The following is a 25,590-nucleotide window of genomic DNA, read 5'->3' as shown; positions in this document are numbered from 1 at the left end:
TTGATAAAAGGAGCCCTTAGTCTCCCAAATCGGTAAGTCACCAGATTTTTATGCCCTCAAAGCTTACTACTTGTCTCTATTAAGCTCTGCACTTTATTTACAGTATTTCTAAGTTTTGCATCTGTTTTCTTCACAGCATTTTTTAAGTCTCACACCGTGCACCATGTCCCTTACTCTGTTTAGAGTCCTGCTCTCACTTTACTAATCCTCCATCGCAGCTGCTTTCTTTTAACCACTGTTCACGTTCTTTTGGAAAGTCTCTGATTTCCTAAGTTCTAATTTTTAAAGTTCTTTTGTAATACTGTTGGATTCATTTTTTGTCTCCTTTTTTAACCGCTGTTACCATAAAGCTTTATACCCCAAGTACAGACTGCATTGTTTCCCTCATTTAGCTTTTTTACTTATTCATGCCTTTGTCATCTTTATTGTTATTATTTTGCCCCAACATATTTTTTATGGGTTTGGCATACAGGTTTTACCCTTGATGCCATTTCCAGACCCTCCCCTGCCCCTTTTTTCATTCAGGTTTATTTTCTCATTCAGGTTTGTTTGTCTCTGAACAATTTTTTTTTTCATTTTCAGCGTCTTTTCTGTTATCTTAGTAGGACTTTTGCAATCCCATGGCATCTTTATATTTAGTTTCTTTGTTTCCATACAGTACTGCCTTCTTCTCTTTATTGTTTTTTCTTGATTGTTTTTAAACTTTTAAATCAAAAGTACAAAATAAATGCTCCTCACATTCTTTTAGTTCATTTTATTTCCATTTTACCCCCTTCTTATTGAATCTGTATGTTCTTTTTAGGTTTTCTATCCAGTTGGGTCATTCCATGTCAAGTGGACCAATACTGAAAACCACCCACACTCGACCCCCCTTGAAATTCAACCAAAATTTACAGGGGTGTTGTCTAGGGTCTCAAATGAAATTCTGCAAAACTTTTTGGATCTATCTCAATTTGATCAGGAGCTAGGGGCGGTTGAACAAAAGCAATCGATCCACTTCCATGCCTCATGTGACCTAAAATGCCAACTTTGCTTAAGCACTGCGGCAGAAGGAAACTACCTAGGAGTCTGAAACTTTGCAGTTTGGTACACACCTTGGGGCAAGTTTCTGTGCCAAGTTTGAAATCTTGTGAACGTGCTTCCATTTGTACATGTCAGCAAAGTAGGCAAAAAAATTCACAAATGAAACCTTTTGGCAAAGTTTGGCTCCATACTGCTGCTGGTAGGTAAGCCAGCTGAGGGTACAACTTTACCAGCAGGCATGTACCATGAGGTACTTCCAAGATTTGCAATACGAGCTTTTACAGTGAAGTAAAGCTGAAGATATGACCATTCAAAAATTATGGCTTTTTGCATTTATGCACATTTTCACACTTTTTCAGAGTTACGGACATACAGTAACTAAGCATAACACCACCATATTTATCACTTCCTCATAATGATATCATTTCCCCTTCTTCTCCAATTAGAACACCTGAATTATATGAGTGGCATCTGGCATCCATTCTATTTCTTGATTTAACCCAAAGGGAATGACCACATTTAACGTAAAAATCTAAAACCTTACAGAATCTATAATTCTCCATTTAACATCTTTCACCTATTGTTTCTGTTCATGCCAATGTGCTACTAAGGGGGCCTGAATTACTTCCCCCAGAATGCGCAATTTATGTTCGTTCAAATGTATTTTGATTGGGTCTAGTATACCCTACATAAACCAGTTGACATGGGCACTAAATAATGTATACCACTTGAGAGCTATTACAATCCGTGTGGCTCCAGCTTTCAACAATTCTTCCTGTTTGATAGTCCTTCCAACTTTTACCCAGTAAAGCCTGATGACACCTCTGACAATCATCACAGATCCCATGTTTATATATTATCTCACTTCTCTCTTTTATTTCTCCAAATTTCAGATGATCTAAACATTCCCCTATGGTCCTAGATCTAGAATAGGCAATCATAGGAAATTAATTAAAACAAGGGTACAGTTGAATAATGTGCCAGTGTTTTTTTAAGAATATTAACAAAAAGATCCTCTCTCTTTTGAAAACGGAAGAATACAAATTAGGTTAACGGAGCTATCTGACAAAAGATCTCTATTTGCTCTGACGTTGGAGAGGTTTACAGGTCAGCTATGTGTAGCATGTGACCCACTGCCTGCGTGCCCCCCCCCCCAATGTGCTGCTGAAGGAGGTAACTGGGAACCCCCTCCCCCGCTGACCCTGAAGGCTTTTCACTGACAGGCAGGAAGGAGGATGGGCGGGCAGGAAATATCCTTGGTAGTGGCCAGTGCCGTGTACCCCCAAGGGTACGTGTACTATGTGTTGAGAAACACTGGGTTAGAACATGAGATAGAGCTGCCCATTCCAGAAGAAAGATTTTTTGGCCAATCCTGGTTTTAAACTTACAATTTGTAGTCCTTGATTCTATCCATTGAAATCAGTGCTGCTGTTCCCCGGATGTGTCACGTCTATCCAGATGGCTTTTCAAAACCCAGCACTTTGTCCAGGTTTTGAAAAACTTGGAACAAATCACCCTCGGGCAGCACTGATGATTTTAAACTCCTGCAGGCAGTGGGGTCAGGATTGGAGTATAATGGGGTGGGGATGGGTGGAACTGGACGGGTCTAGGGGTCCGGATTTTCCAAATGAAAAATCTGGTAACCCTATCCCATAATGACTAGGACCAGCCAAAAAAGTCTTCCCCCTGGAATGGGCAATTTGGTGGCTCTGGATTAAAACCACGACTGGTACAAAAGTCTCCAATCTAGAACTGAGTAACTTGGCAGCTCCGTTTGTCCTATAAAAATTACATTAACAACTAGGGAGCTTGGAGAAATAATTTGTATTCATCTTAGCACACTCAAGTCATTTTTAAAAAGTTGGCTTCTGTGCCAAACAGAAACGAACATACCAGTTTTTGGCAGAGAAGCAACTATTATTTTACTCATCATCCAATTCTTAATGACTTAATGCGTGGCGGAGCTGTAAACAAATACTGTACTCGAAAAAAATAGATTTCATATCGCCTCCCTACAAGAAAAGATTAGGGAAAGCTTAGCCCAACCTTCGTGAGGCACCGGGAAGTAACTAGACATGCGCCAAACCACAGCAGTAAACGTAAGCACAACTCGAGCTAACAGCTTTCATGCCGCTACCCAACCCAAACCCTTCTGTCCCGGCTGCTGTTCGTACTTGCCACCTGATTGGTTGGCGCTCTGAATGCATCCCATCGGCCCATCCTCTCCTCACAATCCTTTGCTTATGATTAGAAGAAGTGTTCTGTACATTCATACAGACTCTGCTCCCGCATAGCTCGTGTTAGCATTTGCCAGTGACATGAAGAAGGTCGTGCTGGTTACCGGTGCTAACAGGTGAGAGGGAAAGAAGGGGAAAACGTGTTCCCGAGAATGCTAAATGAGAAGAAATTCTGAGAGGGAGATATGTAAGGTAGCTCTTGTGACTCGGGGCGTTGCTTGAGAAACTCTCCTGTGTTTATGCTTTACACAAAAGCTGAAGTGGCTCAGGCTATAACGAAGTTCTGGTATTCCAATAGTGCTGTATGTACTAGTCCTCTAAAACGTTTTTGGGTTAGTACCCCTTTTCTGTAGACGCATAGCTAAATTTTGTATGAATGAGGGTCAATAGCACAATACAGAAAAGGGGTGCTACTAACTCTCACTTTTACTGGTGAGGAGTGTGGTTTAGGGAGGGTAGTGATCAAAATGTTTTAGCATGGGGACCGCAGGCCCATTGGGAATTTATAATTTTCCAGGCGAGAAAGGGGAGTGGGGATGGGGAATTCGTAGTTCTGGCAGGCTGCTTCTCTAATACATGCTGCAGGTGGATATACTTTGCTTTGATAGTTTGCAGGCTTGCAGACATATAAGGGCTCATTTTCAAAGCAGACACACACAGTATCATATAAACCTATGGTACTTTATGTGTCTAAGTGCTTTGAAAATGAGCCCTATACTGTGATAATAATAAAGTTATAATAAACAAAAATAAAGTTTGTGCTGCCATACTAATTTTCTACTACAAGTCAAAGGGTCCTTTTTTGGCACCTCTGGAAAAATAGCTACAGTGCTCATTGTAGCCATGGGTAGGTTTATATGTAGGGTGTTTGGCGCAATTGGTGCACAAATCTCCCATGACTATTAATGTGGAGTTTAAAATCATCAGTGCTGTTTGTTTCTACAGCTTGGCTGGGTGTGGGGCAGCTCTAACCTTTAGAGCTGCATAGAGAGTATGACAGTTGGTTTGCAGAAAGGGGTGGTGATTGAGAATAAAAGGAGTATTTGAACGTGAAGCTCTCGGAGAAGAGTCGTGAGAGGAGCCCTGAGCCTCCAAGCATAAAAATCCCCGACTGGAGCCTGGTAGCACCTCAGAGGAGCCTGTCTAGCCGACCCCGCCCTGCCTCTCCGCAAGGGCCCGTACGGATCCGCAGTTGTTGACCTGCTGTACTGGCGAGACATAAAGAAGACGGGTTTAGTGTTTGGGGCCAGCCTCTTCTTGCTCCTTTCCTTCACTGTGTTCAACATTGTGAGCATGTCTGCATACATTTCCCTGGCTCTGCTCTCTGTCACCATTAGCTTTAGAATATACAAAGGCGTTCTGCAGGCCATCCAGAAGTCAGATGAAGGCCTTCCATTTAGGGATTACTTAGTTGCCTTGGGGTGGGGGAACCTGCCTGCCGGAAGACCAGTAGGCCGGTCTGCCTACCGGAAGACCACTAGGCTGGCCTGCCTGCTGGAAGACCTAGGCTGGCCTGCCTGCCGGAAGGCCACTAGTTCTGCCTGCCGGAAGGCCACTAGATCTGCCTGCCTGCTGGAAGGCCACTAGTGCCTGCCAGAAGGTCACTAGGCCTGCTTGCCAAAAGGCCACTAGGCTTGCCTGCCTGCCAGAAGGCCACTAAGCCTGCAATTATTCTGGAGCAAGAGTGGAAGTCTGGTGCAAGCTTGTTGTGTGATTCCAGCTACTAAGTTGTTCCCAGCCTTGGTCCCCAATTCAATAAATTAGTTTGTGTGCCTCTTGCCAGCATCTGGGCAAACAAAGAGGTTACATCATTTTCACATTTATGTGCACTAATGAGCTGCTTTTGCATGATACTATATTGCAGCCCCTTATTAATGCAAAATTTACATAAACTTGTATTCAAAGCAGGCTTCATGTCAAAGTTTATTTTTGTGAAGTGTACTTTTATGACATGACTGTGCAAAATAGTTCAGAACACTTGAAATATAAAAAACAAAGAAAAAAATGTAGTCAAATAAAGACTATATTGTCTATCAAATCTGTCTTTTTGTTAACGTCCTGAAGTAAAAGGCTGCTTACTTTACCTCACTGGGAATCTGTTGTGAAGGAAAAGAAAAACAAAAAAAAAAAAACAAGATTACATTGTATATTCCAAAGCAAATTAAATTTTATTCTAGTAATAAGTATTATAGCAGCATTTGTCAAATCAGAAATAAATCAGTTTGGACATATACAACAGAAAGAAAAAACCTCATACGAATAGTGCCAGCAAATATCTGTAAGTATGGCGCAGCTTCTCTAAATAAACTCTGCCAGAGCATAAGGGTTTTATACATAAAGTATCTTTGTATTAGATCATTCCCTTGGCTGGGAATATGTATTGCCCTATTGGTTAAGACCAACTGCCTATCTAACCCTCTCCTAGTCCATGCCTCCATTCTTCCATGGGGGGCCCTGTACAGGCATAGCTTCTAGAACTTTCTTCTTGAAGTTTCCATTCTTCACAAGGGTACATCAATATCAGTGCCTCAGCGCATTAGCCTGGCATCACCTTTATCAGTTCTTAGGTTCCCGGATGATGGCGTGTCTTGCTGACTTGCCTTTTCTTGTCAGCACTGTCAAATAGCTCATTGTCTTTCCAGCACTGGTTGGTGTCCTTGAGAAACTTCACAGCAAGAAATCCACACACTCACATGCCACACATTAACATCTGAACTGAAACCAGTTTGCACAAGCCCGTGACTTCAGCAACTTCAGCAAATTGCAGGAATAGGTCTCATAACCTGTAAAAGTCTCCCATAGGCTCCTGCCATCTATCTCAGGCCTCTCTTGGTGGCTTGAAGAACTGCAAGTTGAGGGCCGCCACACAAAGGGTGGCAAAGAGAAGAAGAAAAGCATGAAGAAGGGGATACCCACCCAAAGACTATCTACACTGAACTGAGGTACACTTCACAGCCAGAGGAGGAAGGCACAAAAGACATACAGTAGAACAATTTAAAAAAACAAAAACATAGGGCAAATCTAGATTCACAGGACGTAACAGGCATATAACTCAGAACTTTGATTCATCATACACAGCATGAAAACTGGGATGGCACAGTCTCAGCAGCATGCCATAGCATCTTAAAGGCAAAGTGAATAAATTAAAAAAAAAATCACAAGTACAGCATTCAATACAACACGTGGGTCATTGCTAATTAAAGAGCAGCAGTGAGAATCATTAATAATATGAGAACCAGACCAGAGGAAACTATGAAAGTAACATAGTAGATGACGGCAGATAAAGACCTGAATGGTCCATCTAGTCTGCCAAACCTGATTCAATTTAAATTTTTTAATTTTTTCTTCTTAGCTATTTTTGGGCAAGAATCCAAAGCTCTACCTGGTACTGTGCTTGGGTTCCTACTGCCGAAATCTCCATTAAAACCTACTCTAGCCCATCTATACCCTCCCAGACATTGAAGCCCTCCCCAGCCATCCTCCACCAAACGGCCATATAAGAAGAAGGCTTCAGGTACATAGAAGGATGGGGAAATACATGGAAGGACAAGAAGCTAGGTTGCACTGATGGGGCTACATATTACTACAGCAGGAAAAAGAAACCGTGCAGAGAAATTTAGACAATATGTTTCTAGGCATTTAAACTAGAAGGTGGGGGTGATGTATGTATGAAGGACAATTATAGAGACCACCCCTGGCAAAAGAAAAGATGTGATAGTAGTATAAATTGCAACATAAACAATATCAGCAACTCATTTCTTAGTATTGCAATGGAAAGTGAAACGAAACAAAAATCCATACGAAAAAGGAGATTACCACTGAAAAATAGCTGGAAAGCGATGACCACAAATGCTCGCAGTCTAAGCAACAAAGTTCATGATCTGCAAGCCCTGATGTTAGAGGCAGATCAAGATATTGTCGCTATCACAGAGACATGGTTCAGTGAATCATATGGATGGGATGCAAACATACCGGGATATAATCTTTTTAGGAAGGATAGAGATGGTCAAAAAGGTAGAGAAGTAGCTCTCTATGTAAAGATTAATATCCAAGAGACTGAAATGCAAGGGACCTGGGGAGAGGAAGAAGCGATATGGATCGCTCTGAAAAGAGAAGATGGAACTTCTATCTACATGGGTGTAGTCTACAGACCTCCGACTCAATCGCAGCAAATTGATAAGGATCTGATTGTGGATATCCAAAAGTTTGGAAGGAAAGAGGAAGTTCTGCTGTTGGGAGATTTCAACCTGCCGGATGCGGACTGGAATGTTCCATCTCGGAATCGGAAAGAAGTAGGGAGATTGTGGATGCCTTTCAAGAGGCTCTGCTCAGACAAATGGTGATGGAACCCACAAGGGAAAAAGCGATGTTGGATCTGGTCCTCACAAATGGAGAGAGTATCTCTAATGTTCAAGTGGGTGCTCACCTGAGAAGTAGCGATCATCAAACGGTTTGGTTTGATATAACCGCTAAAGTGGAGAGCGCCGCATGATACTTAAAGTCCTAGATTTCAAACGTATGGACTTTAATGAAATGGGAGAGTACCTGAAGAAAGAGCTGTTAGGATGGGAGGACATAAGAGAAGTGGAAAGACAGTGGTCTAAGCTGAAAGGAGCAATAAAAATGCCTACGGACCTTTATGTGAAGAAAATCAATAAAAACAAGAGAAAAAGGAAGCCGATATGGTTCTCCAAACTAGTGGCGGAGAAAATAAAGGTGAAAGAGTTGGCGTTCGTGAAATATAAAAAACCCCAAGAAGAGGAGTGCAGAAAGGACTACAGGGTGAAACTGAAAGAAGCTGAGAGAGAGATACGTCTGGCGAAAGCACAAGTGGAAGAACAAATGGCTAAAAATGTAAAAAAGCAAGTTTTAAAAAATATTTTGTCCTATTTCTTTCTATTCCTCTTTTCCAACATAAGTACATAAGAATTGCCGCTGCTGGGTCAGACCAGTGCTCCATCGTGCCCAGCAGTCCGCTCACGCGACGGCCCTCTGGTCAAAGACCAGTGCCCTATCTGAGACTAGCCCTACCTGAGTACATTCCAGTTCAGGAGAAACTTGTCTAACTTTGTCTTGAATCCCTGGAGGGTGTTTTCCCCTATGACATACTCCGGAAGAGAGTTCCAGTTTTCTACCACTCTCTGGGTGAAGAAGAACTTCCGTATGTTTGTTCGGAATCTAACCCCTTTCAATTTTAGAGAGTGCCCTCTCGTTCTCCCTACCTCGGAGAGGGTGAACAACCTGTCCTTATCTACTAAATCTATTCCCTTCAGTATCTTGAATGTTTCGATCATGTCCCCTCTCAATCTCCTCTGTTCAAGGAGATTGAAAAGGTCGAGTTTCTCTAATCTTTCACTGTATGGCAACTCCTCCAGCCCCTTAACCATCTTAGTCGCTCTTCTTTGAACCCTTTCAAGTAGTACCATGTCCTTCTTCATATACGGTGACCAGTGCCAGATGCAGTACTCCAGGTGAGGGCGCACCATGGCCCGGTACAGCGGCATGATAACCTCCTCCGATCTGTTTGTGATCCCCCTTCTTTATCATTCCTAGCATTCTGTTTGCCCTTTTCGCCGCCACCGCACATTGCACGGATGGCTTCATGGACTTGTCGAACATAACTCCCAAGTCTCTTTCCTGGGAGGTCTCTCCAAGTACCGCCCCGGACTTCCTGTATACATGCATGAGATTTTTGTTACCTACATGCATCACTTACACTTATCCACGTTGAACCTCATCTGCCATGTTGATGCCCATTCCTCGAGCCTGATTATGTTACGTTGCAGATCTTCGCAATCCTCCTGTGTCTTCACTACTCTGTATAACTTCATATCGTCTGCAAATTTAATCACCTCACTCGTCGTACCAATGTCCAGATTGTTTATAAAGATGTTAAAGAACACGGGTCCAAGCACCAAGCCCTGTGGCACCCCACTGGTAAAGCTCTTCCAGTCCGAGTATTGTCCATTTACCCCCACTCTCCTATGCTCCAGCCAGTTTTTAATCCACGTGAGTATTTCACCCTCGATTCCATGGTATGCAATTTTCCAAAGTAGTCGTTCATGCGGAGTCTATCTGTTTACTCCCTCAAAGAAGTGCAGCAAGTTCGTCAAACATGATCTGCCTTTGCTGAAACCATGCTGACTGGTCCTCATCAGCCCGTGTCCGTCAAGGTGATCAATGATGCGGTTCTTTATCAGCGACTCTACCATCTTTCCCGGTACTGAGGACAGACTCTCCGGTCTGTAGTTTCCCGGATCTCCCCTCAAACCTTTCTTGAAGATCGGCGTAACATTCACCACCTTCCAGTCTTCCGGAATCTTTCCCGATTTGATCGACAGATTAGCTATTAGTTGAAGCAGTTCAGCTATGGTCCCTTTCAGTTCATTGATGACCCTCGGATGGATGCCATCCGGTCCCGGGGATTTATCGCTCTTAAGTCTATCAATCTGCCTACACACCTCCTCTAGGCTGACCGTCAATCCTGTCTGCTTTCCGTCTTCGTTTCCAGCGATCCGGTATGCTGTGTAAATCTTCTTCAGTAAATACAGATGCAAAAAATGTGTTCAGTTTGTCGGCAATTGCTTTGTCCTCCTTTAGCACTCCCTTTATTCCATGGTCATCCAACGGTCCCACCGCTTCCTTCGCGGGTCATTTCCCCTTAATATATAGAAAGAACGGCTTGAAGTTCTTCGCCTCCTTAGCTATTTTTCCCTCGTAGTCTCTTTTGGCCCCTTTTACTGCCTTATGGTACCTGCGTTGATGTTGCTTTTGCTTGTTCCAGTTTTCGTCCGTTTTTGACCTTTTCCATTCCTTAAACTAAGTTTTCTTGTCTCTGATCGCTTCCTTCACCTCTACAGTGAGCCACGCAGGTTCTTTGTTCTTTTTCCTCTTGGATCCTTTGTTGTTACACGGTATATGTAAATTTTGTGCCTTGGTGACTGTGTCTTTAAAAAGGGACCAAACTTGCTCTAGCGTTTTTACAGTGCCTCCCTTCCTTCTTTCAGCTTAGGAATTTCAGCTATCCAACTATGAACAACCTAGTCTTGGTTTGTCACTCTCCTTACTATTCATTCCTACTGATCTTTCTTAGTGCTTGGGTTCTTGTCCTCTTTTCCAGGCATCTGGCAACATCAGAAATAGCCACTCCCTTCAGATTCTGGAATTGCTGAACCTGCCAAAGTTAATTGAAACCTTATTATGACAGCTGAACACTGGCTTCCACTTTTCTTTAGGTGATGTAGGGTTTGAAGGCATTTGTTAGCCTCCTTGCTTCAAGGAATATGCTGAGCATTTTTGGCTTGTGGGGCTTTAGAATCAGGTTGTGTGCCCTGCCCTTGGAGGGGATGTGGGTGTTGGTGATGTGTGTGTGTGTGTCCAGTAGTGCCCTTATCTTGGAGGGGATGTAGATGTTGGTGATCTGTGTGTGTATGTGTGTAAGTGCAGAGGTAAAAAAAAGGGGTGAAAGAAAAGAATAAGAGGAGACAAAGGGAGGAACTAAGATTGGAATGACAAAATAGCAATGGAAGAGGGGAGAAAGAGAGATTATGAAAAGGTTTCCATAGAAGTGTGCCAAATATATTGCCTACCCTGCCATCCATTACACCATACAGGGATCAGATGCTGGTATAAGGGTGGGGACAAGAGTCAGGGTTATGTGCCTCATTTTTGGCAACCATGTTATCCCAGGATAAGCAGGCAGCCTATTCTCAACATGTGGGTGATGTCATCCACGGAGCCCGGATGTGGACAGCTTCATAAGCAGACTTGCTTGTGGAACTTTTAGAAAGTTCGCGACTGCCGCACCGCGTATGCGCGACTGCCGTACAGCCCAGTGCAGGGAGCGCGTCTTCTCAGTTTTCCGCGGAGCCGAGAAGTCCTGTTTTTGACGCTCTGCGCTAGACTCGGTTCTACTTCGTGCCTTCTCTTACCTCAGCTCGTGTTTGTTATTTTTCACACTCGCTGTGTTTTTTGCGCGTTTTCATTTCTTAAAAAAAAAAAAAAGACTTTAACTTTAATTGTATTTCTTTTGTCACAGCGGGGCCTGCTTTGCGGCCTCTGCCAGTGGATTTCGATTTTGCTGAGGCCATCTTTCTGTCTTTGTCCAGGCCGATCACAGGCTTCAACCTCGAGCCCGCAAGTGTCGTTGAGTTCAGGTGGAGAAACTCTTTGGCGGTATGGATCCCCTTGCCCCGGTCTCGACCTCGCATCCGGTCAAACTTACGGGGGTTCCGCCTTCTGCCTCAACCTCAGCCTCATCTTTGATCAAGCCTGCCTCATTCGACGGGACCTCGTCCTCAAATAAATCTGCTAAGTCTTCTCCTGACGAGACGCTTGCCTCACTGCCTCCCTCAGGTCAGGTGCCGGCAGTGGTTATCAAGCTTCCTAAGAAGCATGTCTCCAAGTCGAAGAGTCGTTCTTCCACCTCTTCCTTGGAGACTGTTGCTGCACCAAATGTGCCAGATCCACCAATCTCGGAGTCATGTTTGGAGGCTCTGATCCAGACCATTTTGGATCATCAGTTGGGTAATATCATTGCCAAACATACTCCTGCCTCGACTCTGCTTCTTGCAGTCCAGCCTGTGCACTCAGCAGTACCACCTAGAGTCGAGTCCTTGGCTGGACCTCGAGCTGAATCTACCCACTCTGTACAAGGAGTCGAGTCCTTGGGAGTGCCTCGAGAGGATTCCACACTCTGTATGCAAGGAGTCGAGTCTTTGCGAGTATCTTGTCTGGAGCATAAGTACGCTATTCAAGGAGCCGAATCTTTGTCAGTGCCTCGAGATGCCTCGACACCAGGAGCTCAATCTCTTGTGGTGTCTCCTTCCTTGCGTAAGGCATCGTCCTTCCCAAAGCATAGGGCAAAGACTCCTCGACTTTCTTCTCAGCAAGACCTGCCTGGTTTGAGGCACAGTTCTCTACATCAGTCGAGGCATCCATCTAGGCACAGATCCTCTTCTCGAGACATGCCTCGTCTCTCTACACCTTGAGGCTTTCTATTCCGAAGTAGAGGACGCCACCTCCATATGCTTCTCCTGCGAGGGATTCTTCTCCCAGTGAGTCTATACCTGCATACTCAGGTATGAGGTGTGAGTACTCCAGGGAAGCTTCGCCCTCGTTTTCTGCTCTTCGAGGCGCTTCGAGGTCACCTTCCCGTCGAGGTCAGCCTACCTTGGAACAGATATCCTTTTCTTCTTTCCTACGTCAGATGAGTAAGGAACTCAATATTACTTTGGACTCTGATTCCAAATACACTACTGAGTATTTAGAAGAAATGGGTATGTCTCAACCTCCTGCGGAGTCTCTTAAAATACCCATTAATAGACTTCTTTCTCAAACTTTCAAGAGGAACCTTGAAACACCTTATTCCATTACTGCTGTACCAAGCAAGCTGGAATCCCGTTACAGAATGGTCCACTGCAAGGGCATCAAGAAATCTCAATTGTCCCATCAATCCCTTATTGTGGAGTCCTCTCTGAAAAGGAACAACCCTTCCAAGGTTTATGCCACTGTCCCCCCCCCTGGAAGAGAGGGCAGGACCATGGACAAGTTTGGTCGCCGTTTGTATCAGAATTCTCTGATGGCAACAAGGGTTTTGAATTACAATTTTATCTTCATTTCTTATTTCAAGCATTTGGTTGACACACTGCCTGCATATTTCAAGTATGTTCCTCAACACCGTCTTGCATGTTTTCTAAAAAACCATTACCACTCTGAATCAACTCCGCATGCATCTCCTTCAATCTTCCTATGATGCAATTGAGCTTTCCTCGAGAGTCACTGCCTTCTCAGTGGCCATGCGCTGGCTTGCCTGGCTTCGCACTATTGACATGGACTCTAATCTCCAGGATCACCTCGCCAACATTCCTTGTCAAGGCATTGACTTGTTTGATGACTCAATCAAGGAGGCCACTAAGAAGTTGTCTGAACATGAGAAGTTATTTGCTTCCATCATTCGTCCTAAGCTTTCCCCCTGTAAGGGCTACAGGCCTCTACCATCTTACCAGCGGCGTTTCCCACAGAGGGCAGCTCCTTATACCAGAGTGCCTCCTAAGAAACAACCACAACAACAGCAACATAGGCAGCAGAAATCTCAGACTCCTGCTGCTCCCAAGGACTCTCAACCTTTTTCACCATCTAGTACAGAGCATAACCTCCATCGTTCTGCCTCAGTCTTCTCCCCTTCCCATTGGAGGTTGTCTCCATCATTTTTACCATTGCTGGGAGATGATTACATCAGACTTCTGGGTGCTGCCTATCCTCAAGGAAGGATACTCTCTTCCTCCTAGAGAGTATCTTTCCAATCCATCCCAGACCGCCCTTCTTCTTCAGGAAGCTCAAGCTCTGCTTTGTCTCCGTGCCATCGAGTAAGTTCCCTTGGAACAGCAGAGCAGGTGGTTTTACTCCTGTTACTTCCTGGTTCTGAAGAAGACGGGCGATCTGCGCCCCATCTTGGTTCTCAGAGCACTCAACAAATTTTTAGTTAAAGAAAAATTCTGCATGTTGTCTCTGGCATCCTTATATCCCCTTCTAGATCAGAACGATTGGTTATGTTCTCTAGATCTCAAAGGGGCTTACACTCACATTCCCATTCATCCAGCCTCTCGACAGTTCCTCGGATTTCGGGTGGGAAATCTGTATTTCCAATACAGAGTGCAACCCTTCGGCCTGGCTTCCTCCCCAAGAGTGTTCACCAAGTGCGTGGTGGTGGTAGCAGCAGCTCTGCGGAGCCATGGTCTACAGGTGTTCCCATATCTGGACGACTGGTTCATCAAAGCTTCATCATCTCAGGGGATTATTGTAGCGTCCTAATGGACTATTTGGGTCCTTCAAAATTTGGAGTTTGAGGTCAACTTCCCCAAGTCCCAGCTACAGCCCTCTCAGACATTGCAGTTCAACGGAGCTGTCCTGGTCACTATCCAACTAAGAGCATTCCTTCCTCAGCAACGTCAGGATGCTCTCCTTCGTCTCTGTCACAAAGTGTCTTCACTGCCGACAATTTCAGCAAGTCATATGATGGTTCTACTAGGTTACAAGGCATCTACCGTTAACGTGACTCTTTTTGCCAGACTTCACCTCAGAATTCCTCAGTGTACCCTGGCATCCCAGTGGGCGCAGGCTTGCGACCGACTCTCTCAACACATCAAAGTTGACTCCTTCATTGAGACATTCTCTCCGCTGGTGGATGCTCTCTTCCAATCTCTCCAGAGGTTTCCTGTTTCAAATACCCCCTCATCAGAAGGTCTTCACGACAGATGCCTCGACCTACGCTTGGGGGGGGGGGGTTTCATCTTGATGATCTCCGTACTCAAGGCCTTTGGTCCAGCACGGATCGTCAGTGTCACATCAGTCTGTTGGAACGCAAAGTGATCTTCAATGCTCTCAAAGTTTGGGGGGGGGTTCATCTTGATGGTCTCCGTACTCAAGGCCTTTGGTCCAGCACGGATCGTCAGTGTCGCATCAATCTGTTGGAACTCAGAGTGATCTTCAATGCTCTCAAAGCTTGGGGGGGGGGGGGGGGTTCATCTTGATGATCTCCGTACTCAAGGCCTTTGGTCCAGCACGGATCGTCAGTGTCACATCAGTCTGTTGGAACGCAAAGTGATCTTCAATGCTCTCAAAGCTTGGGGGGGGGTTCATCTTGATGGTCTCCGTACTCAAGGCCTTTGGTCCAGCATGGATCGTCAGTGTCACATCAATCTGTTGGAACTCAGAGTGATCTTCAATGCTCTCAAAGCTTTTCAGCATCTTCTTCACAACCAGGTAGTCCTCATTCGAACAGACAACCAAGTCGCCATGTATTATGTCAACAGATAGGGAGGAAATGGATCTCTCCCTCTTTGCCAGGAAGCTCTGAAGGTTTGGAATTTGGCAATACTTCACAACACCTTCCTGAAAGCTGTCTACATTCAAGGAGAGAAAAACTGTCTGGCGGACAAATTGAGTCGTCTTCTGCAGCCTCACGAATGGACACTCAATTCCTCGCCTCACATTTTTGTTCAATGGGGAACTCCTTACATAGATCTCTTTGCATCTCCCCAAAACAACAAACTGCCTCAGTTTTGCTCCAGGATATACTCTCCTCACTGCCTTGAGGCAGATGCTTTCCTTCTGGAATGGACGACTCTGTTTCTCTATGCGTTCCCTCCATTTCCTCTGATTCTCAAGATTCTTGTCAAACTCAAACAGGAGCATGCCACCATGATTCTGATAGCTCCTCGGTGGCCCAGGCAACCTTGGTTCTCCCTTCTACTTCAACTCGGCACCAGGGAGCCTCTGCTTCTACCAGTATTTTCCTCTCTGCTTACAAAGAGTCAGGGGTCTGTACTAGAAAATGACACGGGGAAAAATTCTGTCCCTGTCACTGCCCCGGACCACCATCCCCTTCATTGCCCAGTCCCCGTCTCCACCATTCCCTTCACTGCCCGGTCCCCATCTCTGATGTCCCCTTCATCGCCCTGTCCTCTTCTCTGCCATCCCCTTCATCGCCCCGTCCACACCGTCACCTTCACCGCCCCATCCCCTCATCATCCATAGACCTTAGTACTGCAATATTTAGCTTATTCCTTCCTTCTAAATCAAAGTTCTGGCTGCTGAACTAGAGAAAGAGATGTTCAGCTGGCAGGGCTTTGTTTATAAATTTTTATCAACACAATTAATATACTACTTTATCCTAAAGCAAAAAAAAATAAATAAATAAATAGAAATTTTTTTTTTTACCTTTGTTGTCTGGTTTCTGCTTTCCTCTTCTTCTCATTCAATTCTTTCCATCCGCTGTCTGTCTTCTTTCAGCGTCTTCCATTTGCTCTGTTACTGTGCCTCTCCCTTCACCCCCCCCCAAATTGGTCTGGCATCCATCTTCTTTCCTCCGCTCCCCCCATAGTCTGGCATCTCTGTCTTCTGCCCAGCGTCTTCTGCCCACTCTTGTCTTCCCCAATTCCCTTCCAGCGTCTTCTCCCCACCACCACCCTTCTCTCTCGCCACCTCACGGCCGTTCAGCACCCCCTTCGTGCGGCCCGAGAATCCCCCTCCCCCTTAGCTTCGCGGCGCGTTAGTAAAGTAAGTTGCTCAAGCCAGCCGAGCCTGCCTGCCTGCAGTTGCGTCAGAGGAGAAGCTTCCACCCACACACATGCGACTGCACGCAGGCAGGCTCGGCCAGCTTGAGCAACTTAACTTTACTAACGCGCCGCAAAGGTAAGGGGGAAGGAGGGAGGGAGATAGATAGATTTGGTAGGTAGGAAGGAGGGAGGGAGCCGCGTGTGATCGGTGACCACACGCATTTCCTCCCTTAACTGCGGGGACAAGACCATTCACCTCTCCACGGGGCGGTGGATAGCCTTGTTCCCGTGCCTGCAGTGAGCACTTCCCCCCCCCCCGTTTTGGTGTGTTACCTGCGGCTTAACAACCACCGTGTCTTTCTCTAGTCATCCCAACCTGCAGTCTCTACACCTGACAGTTTGGTACCTCTCCACTTGACTGCCTTTCTACAGTTGTCTCAATGTGTACAGGACATTCTAGAGCAGGGTGTCCAACCTTTTGGCGTCCCTGGACCGCATTGGATGAAAAAAAATTTTTCTGGGGCCGCACAAACTCTTAACACTAGCTGAGGAGCAAAAAAAAAAAAAAGGTTGAGCAGGTCCCAAATTTGCAATCACTAATATAGAAGATGTACCTATCGAATAATAAACCTTCATTAAAGGGACACTGTGGAGAGGAACCCAAAAAAAGCAGTAATACTTACCCTGACTGAGTGATCCTCCACGTGCACCGTTGACAGTGGGAGCAGCCACAGGCTTCCGCATCCTCACTCTGATGAGCAGGGATGCCCCCTCCTGGTTTTCCTATTCACTTCTATTTACAGCTACGGTGAGCCTCTTCAGAGGTGAGCCTCATCAGAGCGGGAATGCTGAATCAGCTATCAGTGGCGCACTTGAAGAATCGTTCAGTCAGAATAAATATTATTGATTTTTTGGGCCTCCTACTTTGAGCTTAGGCTCCCTCAAAATGAATATCTCCCCTGCTGTAGCTATTACAGATCCTCAAGCCTCACCAACTGATGGCCACCTCCTCCCCCTCCAACTTCCCAAGTTCTGCAGCTGGCAGCAATATTGCAGAGCTGTTGCCTTCCCTCCTCCCTGCCCCCTTCCACCCTTGGCTTTCATGCATGCATGAAAGCAGTGGCAGCTTGAGGATATTGCCATTGACTGCAAAGCTTGGAGATTTTGAGTTGCCAGACTGGAGGAAGATGTCTTCAGTTGGAAGGGCTTGGGAATCCCCACTAGCTCAAGTATTTATACATTGCACTCAGGCAGGGAAAAACTTTGGTGCCCATCCACCAATTTTGGGCTCCAGTCCCTCCTCCAAATCAGCTGTATATGACTACACCACTGAATACAAAAACAACTGTGATGCACATATCTCAAAGCTAACATATTCCAGTTAATAAATTCAAAATAAAACAATTTTTTTCTACCTTGTTGTCTGGATGTTTTGCTTTTCCATCATCTTGGTCCCAGTTTCTCTTTCTGCTTTTTGTCTATCTTCAACTAATTCTCTTTCCAGTGTCTGCTGTCCATTTTTTGCTCCTCTTCTCTTGTTCCATTTCCTCCTTATGCCTGTCTCCAATGCATTGATTTTTCTCTTTCTGCTTTCTTAACTTTTTCTTTTCTTTTTTGCCTCTGCCAACTCAATCTCGCCTTCTTTCTCACCCGTGTTCTTTTTAAATGTTCAGCTACCTCTCAATTCTCCATCTTCCCTCAGTCCCTAGCTCTCCCATTTCCCATCTCGCTCGTTTCCCAGCCTCCTATTTCCTGCTATCTATTCCCAATTATCACATTTCTACCAATGTACTCACTGCTCTCTCACTCATCTTGTAATCTCCTTTTTGGCCTCATCCACATGGCTCATCACTTTCAAAATCCTCCCTCTCTCCTCTGGTCAGACTATAACTCCCTGTCCTTTTTCTTTCCATCCATCTCCTAGCATCCTCCTGCCCTCCTAAGGGTCCATCTCTGCTCCTCTATCCCCATGGTCCAATATTTTGCTCCCTCTCTTTTCTGTTTTTCTTCTTCCCTCCTCCCTTGATGTTGAACAATGAAATGAAGGGAAAAAAAGAGAAGCTGCAATTCTCTGTCTTCCATCCACAGGCCTAACATTTCTCCCTCCCTCCCTTCCATCCTTAGATCCAACTTCTCTCCCTTTCTCTTCCCAACTGCCCCCCATCCCATCTCTCCCCCTGCCTGCCTGCCTTCCCCAGGTCCACCATTTCGCCCTTTCTCTTCCCAACAATTCTCCCTTCAAGTATCACTTTCCCTCTTCCTCCACACCTCCCCAGGTCCAACTTCTCTCCCTTCAGACCATTGCCCACCATCTCTCTCTGTCCTATATTTCTCACCCCATAAGATCTCCCCCCCCCCATTCCCACTCTGGCACTTCTTTTAATACCCTCCCCCTCTGTACTTTTTAACAAACAAACCAGTCCAGAAGGCTTCCTCCACCCAGCATGTTCTCCCCCTTCTCTCTAAGCCCATGAATCTCTACCTCACTCCCACCACCGTGTCCAATAATTCTCTCCCTCCCTCCCTCCTCTCTCTGCCCAACAGTTCTCCTTTTTCTTCATCTCTCCATGTGCACCATCTCTTTCCCTCTCTGACACCCAATTCTCCCTTACTATTCCCTCCCTCACTCCCTCCATTCTTTAATCCTATGGCTCATGCGCCCTCCCTCCTTCCTTCATCGTTTGTCCAAAGTTTGTGCTCCTTCCCTCTCGAGTCCTAATACAACCTTCTCCCTCCCTCCCTTCTGTGCCTCCCTCTGGCGGGTATTTACCTTCAGGCCGGCTTCCTTCAATTGTTTTTCTGGTGAAAGCTGTGGGCAGCGGTGGCTGGCTCCTCACGCAATCTTTGGCTGTGCTGGAAGTATTTACTTTATGGCTGTCGGCGATCCACACCTGTGCTGGAAGCGTTCCTTCCCTTTTGTACCTCCCGGTGAGTGTTTATTTTATGGCCAGCTGCCTTGCTGCAGTCGTCCGCGGGCGGCGGCTCCTCGCGCGCAATTCATGGCTGCTTCGGAAGCCTTCTCTCTGACGTCGTGACATCAGAGGGAATGCTTCTGGCAAAGCTGCAGATCGTGCACGAGGAGCCAACGCTTATCGTGGACGACTGCAGCAAGGGAGCTAGCCAGAAACTACCCATCGGAGGGAGGCACAGAAGGGAGGGAGGGAGAAGCTTGGCCGCACAAAACTCCTTATTGGGTCGCATGCGGTCCGTGGGCCGTAGGTTGGACACCCCTGTTCTAGAGGCTTCCAGAAAGCCTGCCACTAGGCAATGTTACCATCAGAAATGGACTAGGTTTTCTGTTTGGTGTACCATTCATCACAAGGAGCCGCAATCTACCTCCTTGTCTGCAGTTTTGGATTACCTGTTGCACTTATCTCAACCAGGCCTCAAATCCACATCCATTTGAGTCCATCTCAGTGCAATTGCTGCTTTTCATCAGCCTGTCGAAGGGAAACCCCTCTCTGCTCATCCTATGGTTTTCAGATTTATGAAAGGTCTTATGAACGGTCTTTTCAAACCACCACTAAAACCGCCTCCAGTGGTTTGGGATCTCAATGTTGATCTTGCTCAATTGATGAAGCCTCCTTTTGAACCAATGGAGGCTGAATCATCTGAAATATCTCATTTGGAAAGTAGTTTTTCTCATTGCACTCGCGTCTGCTTGCAGGGTCAGCGAGCTACAAGCTTTAGTTGCAGACCCTCATTTCACAGTATTCCATCATGATAAGGTGGTCCTCCTGTACTCATCCTAAATTCTTACCTAAAGTGGTCTTAGAATTTCATCTCAATCAGTCTATTGTATTTCAAGTATTTTTTCCAAAGCCTCATTCTCATCCTGGAGATTCAGCTCTTCATACTTTGTTTGGACATCCAAGCGTACCATCTCCAACTGGTTAGCTGTTTGAATTTCTTTCTGCTGTGCTAAGGCTAGACTGCATCTACAAAATTGAGTCACAGCCCACAAAGTCAGAGCCATGCATCAGTAGCTTTCCTTAAATCTACTCCTATTGAGGAAATCTGCAAAGCTGCCACTTGGTCCTTGGTTCATACATTCACTTCACATTATTGTCTGGATACTTTTTCCAGACAAGATGGCTATTTCGGCCAGGCAGTATTACAAAATTTATTTTCCTGAATTGCCAGCTTTCCCTCCATCCCATTCTAGTTAGCTTGGAGGTCACCCACATGTTGAGAATAGGCTGCCTGCTTGTCCTGGGATAAAGCACAGTTACTTACCGTAACAGGTGTTATTCAGGGACAGCAGGCTATTCTCACAACCCACCCACCTCCCCTGGTTGGCTTCTCTGCTAGCTATCTGAACTGAGGAGATGCGCTCCCTGCACTGGGTGGGAAGGCACTCGCGCATGAATGGTGCAGCAGTCGCAAACTTTCTAAAAGTTCTATAAGCAAGTCTGCTTGTGAAGCAGTCCGCATCCGGGCTTCGTGGATGACGTCACCCACATGCTGTCCCTGGATAACACCTGTTACGGTAAGTAACTGTGCTTTCTCTGCTTCCTACCTTCCTCAACAATTAAAATCTCTGAAAAGGTCAAATTCTCTCACAGAGCAAATTTTCTGATGAGGTTTCCACTAGCATCTGATCCCCTTTGTGATTTGAAATACCCTTTGTGGTTCTTCCTAAGAATACTTTGAGGACCTCTGATCTATAGTCTGCACACATGCATTTATATTTATTGTCTTGTTTGCTAATACTACTACTACTTTGTGTTTATGCTGCAGTGGCATTGGTTTGGCTCTGTGTGAAAGACTGCTCGAAGAAGATGACCAGATTCATTTGTGTTTAGCCTGCAGAAATATGCAAAGGGCTGAGACTGCTCGCATCTCACTGCTATCCTTACATCCTGCTGCTGACATTGGTATCCTTCAAGTGAACCTTGGTAGTCTGAAGTCTGTCTGTCAGGCAGCAATGGAAGTTAAACGAAGGTGTGGTCTGTAGCACAATTAACTGAAAAAGCCTTCCTCTGATGGAACTCATTTAGAAATCCTGTGGGTTGTGGATACTGATATACCCGAGTCTAATTGATTTCTGTGGGGTTGTAAATCCATCTAAAAATATCCAGACATGATAGGCAAAGAATAACATAGTAACATAGTAGATGACAGCAGATAAAGACCCGAATGGTCCATCCAGTCTGCCCAACCTGATTCAATTTAAATTTTTAAATTTTTTCTTCTTAGCTATTTCTGGGCAAGAATCCAACGCTCTACCCGGTACTGTGCTTGAGTTCCTACTGCCGAAATCTCCGTTAAAACCTACTCCAGCCCATCTACACCCTCCCATCCATTGAAGCCCTCCCCAGCCCATCCTCCACCAAATGGCCATATTCAGATATAGACCCTGCAAGTCTGCCCAATATTGGCCTTAGTTCAATTTTTAATATTATTTTCTGATTCTAGATCCTCTGTGTTCATCCCACGCTTCTTTGAACTCAGTCACAGTTTACTCTCCACCACCTCTCTCGGGAGCTCATTCCAGGCATCCACCACCCTCTCCGTAAAGTAGAATTTCCTAACATTGCCTATGAATTTACCACCCCTCAACCTGAAATTATGTCCTCTGGTTTTACCATTTTCCTTTCTCTGGAAAAGATTATGTTCTACGTTAATACCCTTCAACTATTTGAACGTCTGGATCATATATCCCCTGTCTCTCCTTTCCTCTAGGGTATACATATTCAGGGCTTCCAGTCCTCATATGGCTTCTGGCGCAAGCCTCCTATCATTTTTGTCGCCCTCCTCTGGACCGCTTCAAGTTTTTTTACGTCCTTCGCCAGATACGGTCTCCAAAACTGACCTGTACAGGGGCATCAACACTTTCTTCTTTCTACTGGCTACGCCTCTCTTTATACAGCCCAGCATCCTTCTGGCAGCAGCCACTGCCTTGTCACACTGTTTTTTCGCCTTTAAATCTTTGGACACTATCACTCCAAGGTCCCTCTCCCCGTCCATGCATATCAGCTTCTCTCCTCCTAGCATATATGGTTCCTTCCGATTATTAATCCCCAAATGCATTACTCTGCATTTCTTTGAATTGAATTTTAGTTGCCAGGCATTAGACCATTCCTCTAACTTTTGCAGATCCTTTTTCATATTTTCCACTCCCTCTTTGGTATCTACTCTATTACAAATCTTGATATCATCTGCAAAAAGGCACACTTTTCCTTCTAACCCTTCAGCAATGTCACTCACAAACATATTGAACAGGATTGGCCCCAGCACCGAACCCGGAGGGACTCCACTACTCACTTTTCCTTCCTCCGAGCGACTTCCATAAACCACCACCCTCTGGCGTCTGTCCGACAGCCAATTTCTAACCCAGTTCACCACTTTGGGTCCTAACTTCAGACCTTAAAGTTTGTTCAACAGCCTCCTATGAGGAACTGTATCAAACAAAGGCTTTGCTGAAATCCAAGTAAATTACATCTAGCATATGTCCTCGATCCAGCTCTCTGGTCACCCAATCAAAAAATTCAATCAGGTTCGTTTGGCACGATTTACCTTTTGTAAAGCCATGTTGCCTCGGATCCTGTAACCCATTAGATTCAAGGAAATACACTATCCTTTCTTTCAGCAACAGTTCCATTATTTTTCCAACAACTGAAGTGAGGCTCACCGGCCTGTAGTTTCCTGCTTCATCCCTGTGACCACTTTTATGAATAGGGACCACATCCGCTCTCCTCCAATCCCCAGGAATCACTCCCGTCTCCAGAGATTTGTTGAACAAGTCTTTAATAGGACTCACCAGAACCTCTCTGAGCTCCTTTAGTATCTTGTGATGGATCCCGTCTGGTTCCATCACTTTGTCCACCTTCAGTTTTTCAAGTTGCTCATAAACACTCTCCTCTGAACAGCACAGAATCTACTCCATTTTCTCATGTTACTTTGCCAGACCATCTCGGTCCTTCTCCAGGATTTTCTTCTGTGAACACAGAACAGAAGTATTTGTTTAGCACATTTGCTTTTTCCTCATCACTCTCCACAAATCGGTTCCCAGCATCTTTTAGTTTAGCAATTCCATTTTTCATCTTCCTCCTTTCACTAATATATCTGAAAAAATTTTTGTCTCCCTTTTTTACATTTTTAGCCATTTGTTCTTCCGCCTGTGCTTTCGCCAGACGCATCCCTCTCTTGGCTTCTTTCAGTTTCACCCTGTAGTCCTTTCTGCACTCCTCTTCTTGGGTTTTTTTATATTTCACGAATGCCAACTCTTTCGTCTTTATTTCTCCACCACTAGTTTGGAAAACCATCTCGGCTTCCTTTTTCTCTTGTTTTTATTGATTTTCTTCACATAAAGGTCCGTAGCTATTTTTATCGCTCCTTTCAGCTTAGACCACTGTCTTTCCACTTCTCTTATGTCCTCCCATCCTAACAGCTTCAGGTACTCTTCCATTGCATTAAAGTCCGTACATTTGAAATCTAGGACTTTAAGTAACGTGCGGCTGCTCTGAACTTTAGTCGTTATATTTTTTTTATTTATTCAATTTTTCTATACCGTTCTCCCAGGGGAGTTCAGAACGGTTTACATGAATTTATTCAGGTACTCAAGCATTTTTCCCTGTCTGTCCCGGCGGCCTCACAATCTTCCTAATGTACCTGGGGCAATGGGGGGATTAAGTGACTTGCCCAGGGTCACAAGGAGCAGTGTGGGTTTGAACCACAACCCCAGGGTGCTGAGGCCGTAGCTTTAACCACTGCACCACACACTCCCTTGTATATCAAACCAAACCGTTTGATATATGATACTTCCCAGGCGAGCACCCACTCGAACATTAGAGATACTCTCTCCATTTGTGAGGACCAGATCCAATATCACTTTTTCTCTTGTGGGTTCCGTCACCATTTGTCTGAGCAGAGCCTCTTGAAAGGCATCCACAATCTCCCTACTTCTTTCCGATTCTGCTGACGGAACATTCCAGTCCGCATCTGGCAGGTTGAGATCTCCCAACAGCAGAACCTCCTCTTTCCTTCCAAAATTTTGGATATCCACAATCAGATCAATTTGCTGCGATTGAGTCAGCGGTCTGTAGACTACATCCACGTAGATAGAAGTTCCATCTTCTCTTTTCAGAGCAATCCATATCGCTTCTTCCTTTCCCCAGATCCTTTGCATTTCAGTCTCTTGGATATTAATCTTTACATAGAGAGCTACTCCTCCACCTTTTTGAATGCTAAGCTATTCATCCAGAACATAAGAATAAGCTTTTCAAAATGATTGGTGGGCGCTCAAATAGGTCCACGTTACCATGTATGTATAAAGGAAAACAGCAACATATGGCATGGTTATAGATACAGCTAATTAGGCCATATTTAGATATAGAGCATAGAAATAGTGCACATGCTGGGAGGACTTATGGCTAAAGGGCTAGGGAAACACTGAATGTCCCACCAGTCTCTCCTGTTCCCCAACCCCAATTCATCCCCACCAATTTAGTTCACTCATTTTTTTTCTTCCTCCCTCAGCCCTTCCTCCCACAGCCCATCTGTACCACAGTTGTATACCTTCCAGTCCAGCCTGGCCTATCCATACTACCCACACTCAAGCAGGATGATTGTTTTAATTTTGTGAAAAGGAACATAAGATTTGCCATCTCCGGATCATACCCTGGGTCCATCAAGTCCGGTGATCCGCACACGCGGAGGCCCCGCCAAGTGTACCCTGGCCTAGTTTTAGTCCCCATATCACCGTATGCTTCTCAAGGGAGATGTGCATCTAATTTATCCTTACCCGTATCACTCTATGCCACTCTTAAGGAGATGTGCATCTAGTTTACCCTTAAATCCTAGAACGGTGGATTCTGCAATTACTTCCTCTGGGAGAGCATTCCAGGTGTTCACCACTCGCTGCGTGAAACAGAACTTCCTGATATTCGTCCTGGATCTGTCCCCCCTCAGCTTCAGTCTATGCCCTCTTGTCCGTGTCACATTGGACATTGTAAATAACTGCTTTCCCTACTCCATTTTGTCGAATCCTTTCAGTATTTTGAAAGTCTCGATCAGATCCCCTCGCAGTCTCCTCTTCTCAAGGGAGAACAACCCCAGTCTCCTAAGTCGTTCCTCGTAGTCCAGGTTCTCCATACCTTTCACTAGCTTCGTTGCTCGTCTCTGTACCCTCTCTAGCAGTTTTATATCCTTCTTTAGGTATGGAGACCAATGCTTGACACAGTATTCCAGGTGCGGTCTGACCATGGTTCTGTAGAGCGGTATTATAACTTTCTCTGATCTACTCGTAATTCCCTTCTTTATCATGCCTA

The 25,590-nt window shown here is 45.3% G+C and overlaps 1 protein-coding gene across 6 annotated transcripts in view; it reads left to right on the top strand.

Moving 5' to 3' along the window:
• The first annotated feature begins 3,154 nt into the window (after window positions 1-3,154).
• The window catches only part of HSD17B7 (hydroxysteroid 17-beta dehydrogenase 7), a 228,951-nt gene continuing 206,515 nt past the window's right edge, over window positions 3,155-25,590 (top strand). For 2 of the 6 annotated variants that reach the window (XM_033961535.1, XM_033961533.1), the window contains exons 1-2: window positions 3,159-3,376; window positions 21,059-21,262. In XM_033961535.1, the coding sequence (XP_033817426.1) occupies window positions 3,342-3,376; window positions 21,059-21,262 (239 nt within the window). In that variant the 5' untranslated portion in view covers window positions 3,159-3,341. Of the gene's footprint in view, window positions 3,377-4,286; window positions 4,548-21,058; window positions 21,263-25,590 lie in introns of those variants that run through there. The other 4 variants (XM_033961531.1, XM_033961536.1, XM_033961532.1 and 1 more) reach the window with 3 other exon arrangements.

Source organism: Geotrypetes seraphini, chromosome 10 (assembly GCF_902459505.1).
Source record: "Geotrypetes seraphini chromosome 10, aGeoSer1.1, whole genome shotgun sequence".
NCBI classification, from domain to species: domain Eukaryota; kingdom Metazoa; phylum Chordata; class Amphibia; order Gymnophiona; family Dermophiidae; genus Geotrypetes; species Geotrypetes seraphini.
The sequence above is the reverse complement of the archived record's forward strand: the minus strand, read 5'-3'. Positions and strand labels throughout refer to the sequence as shown.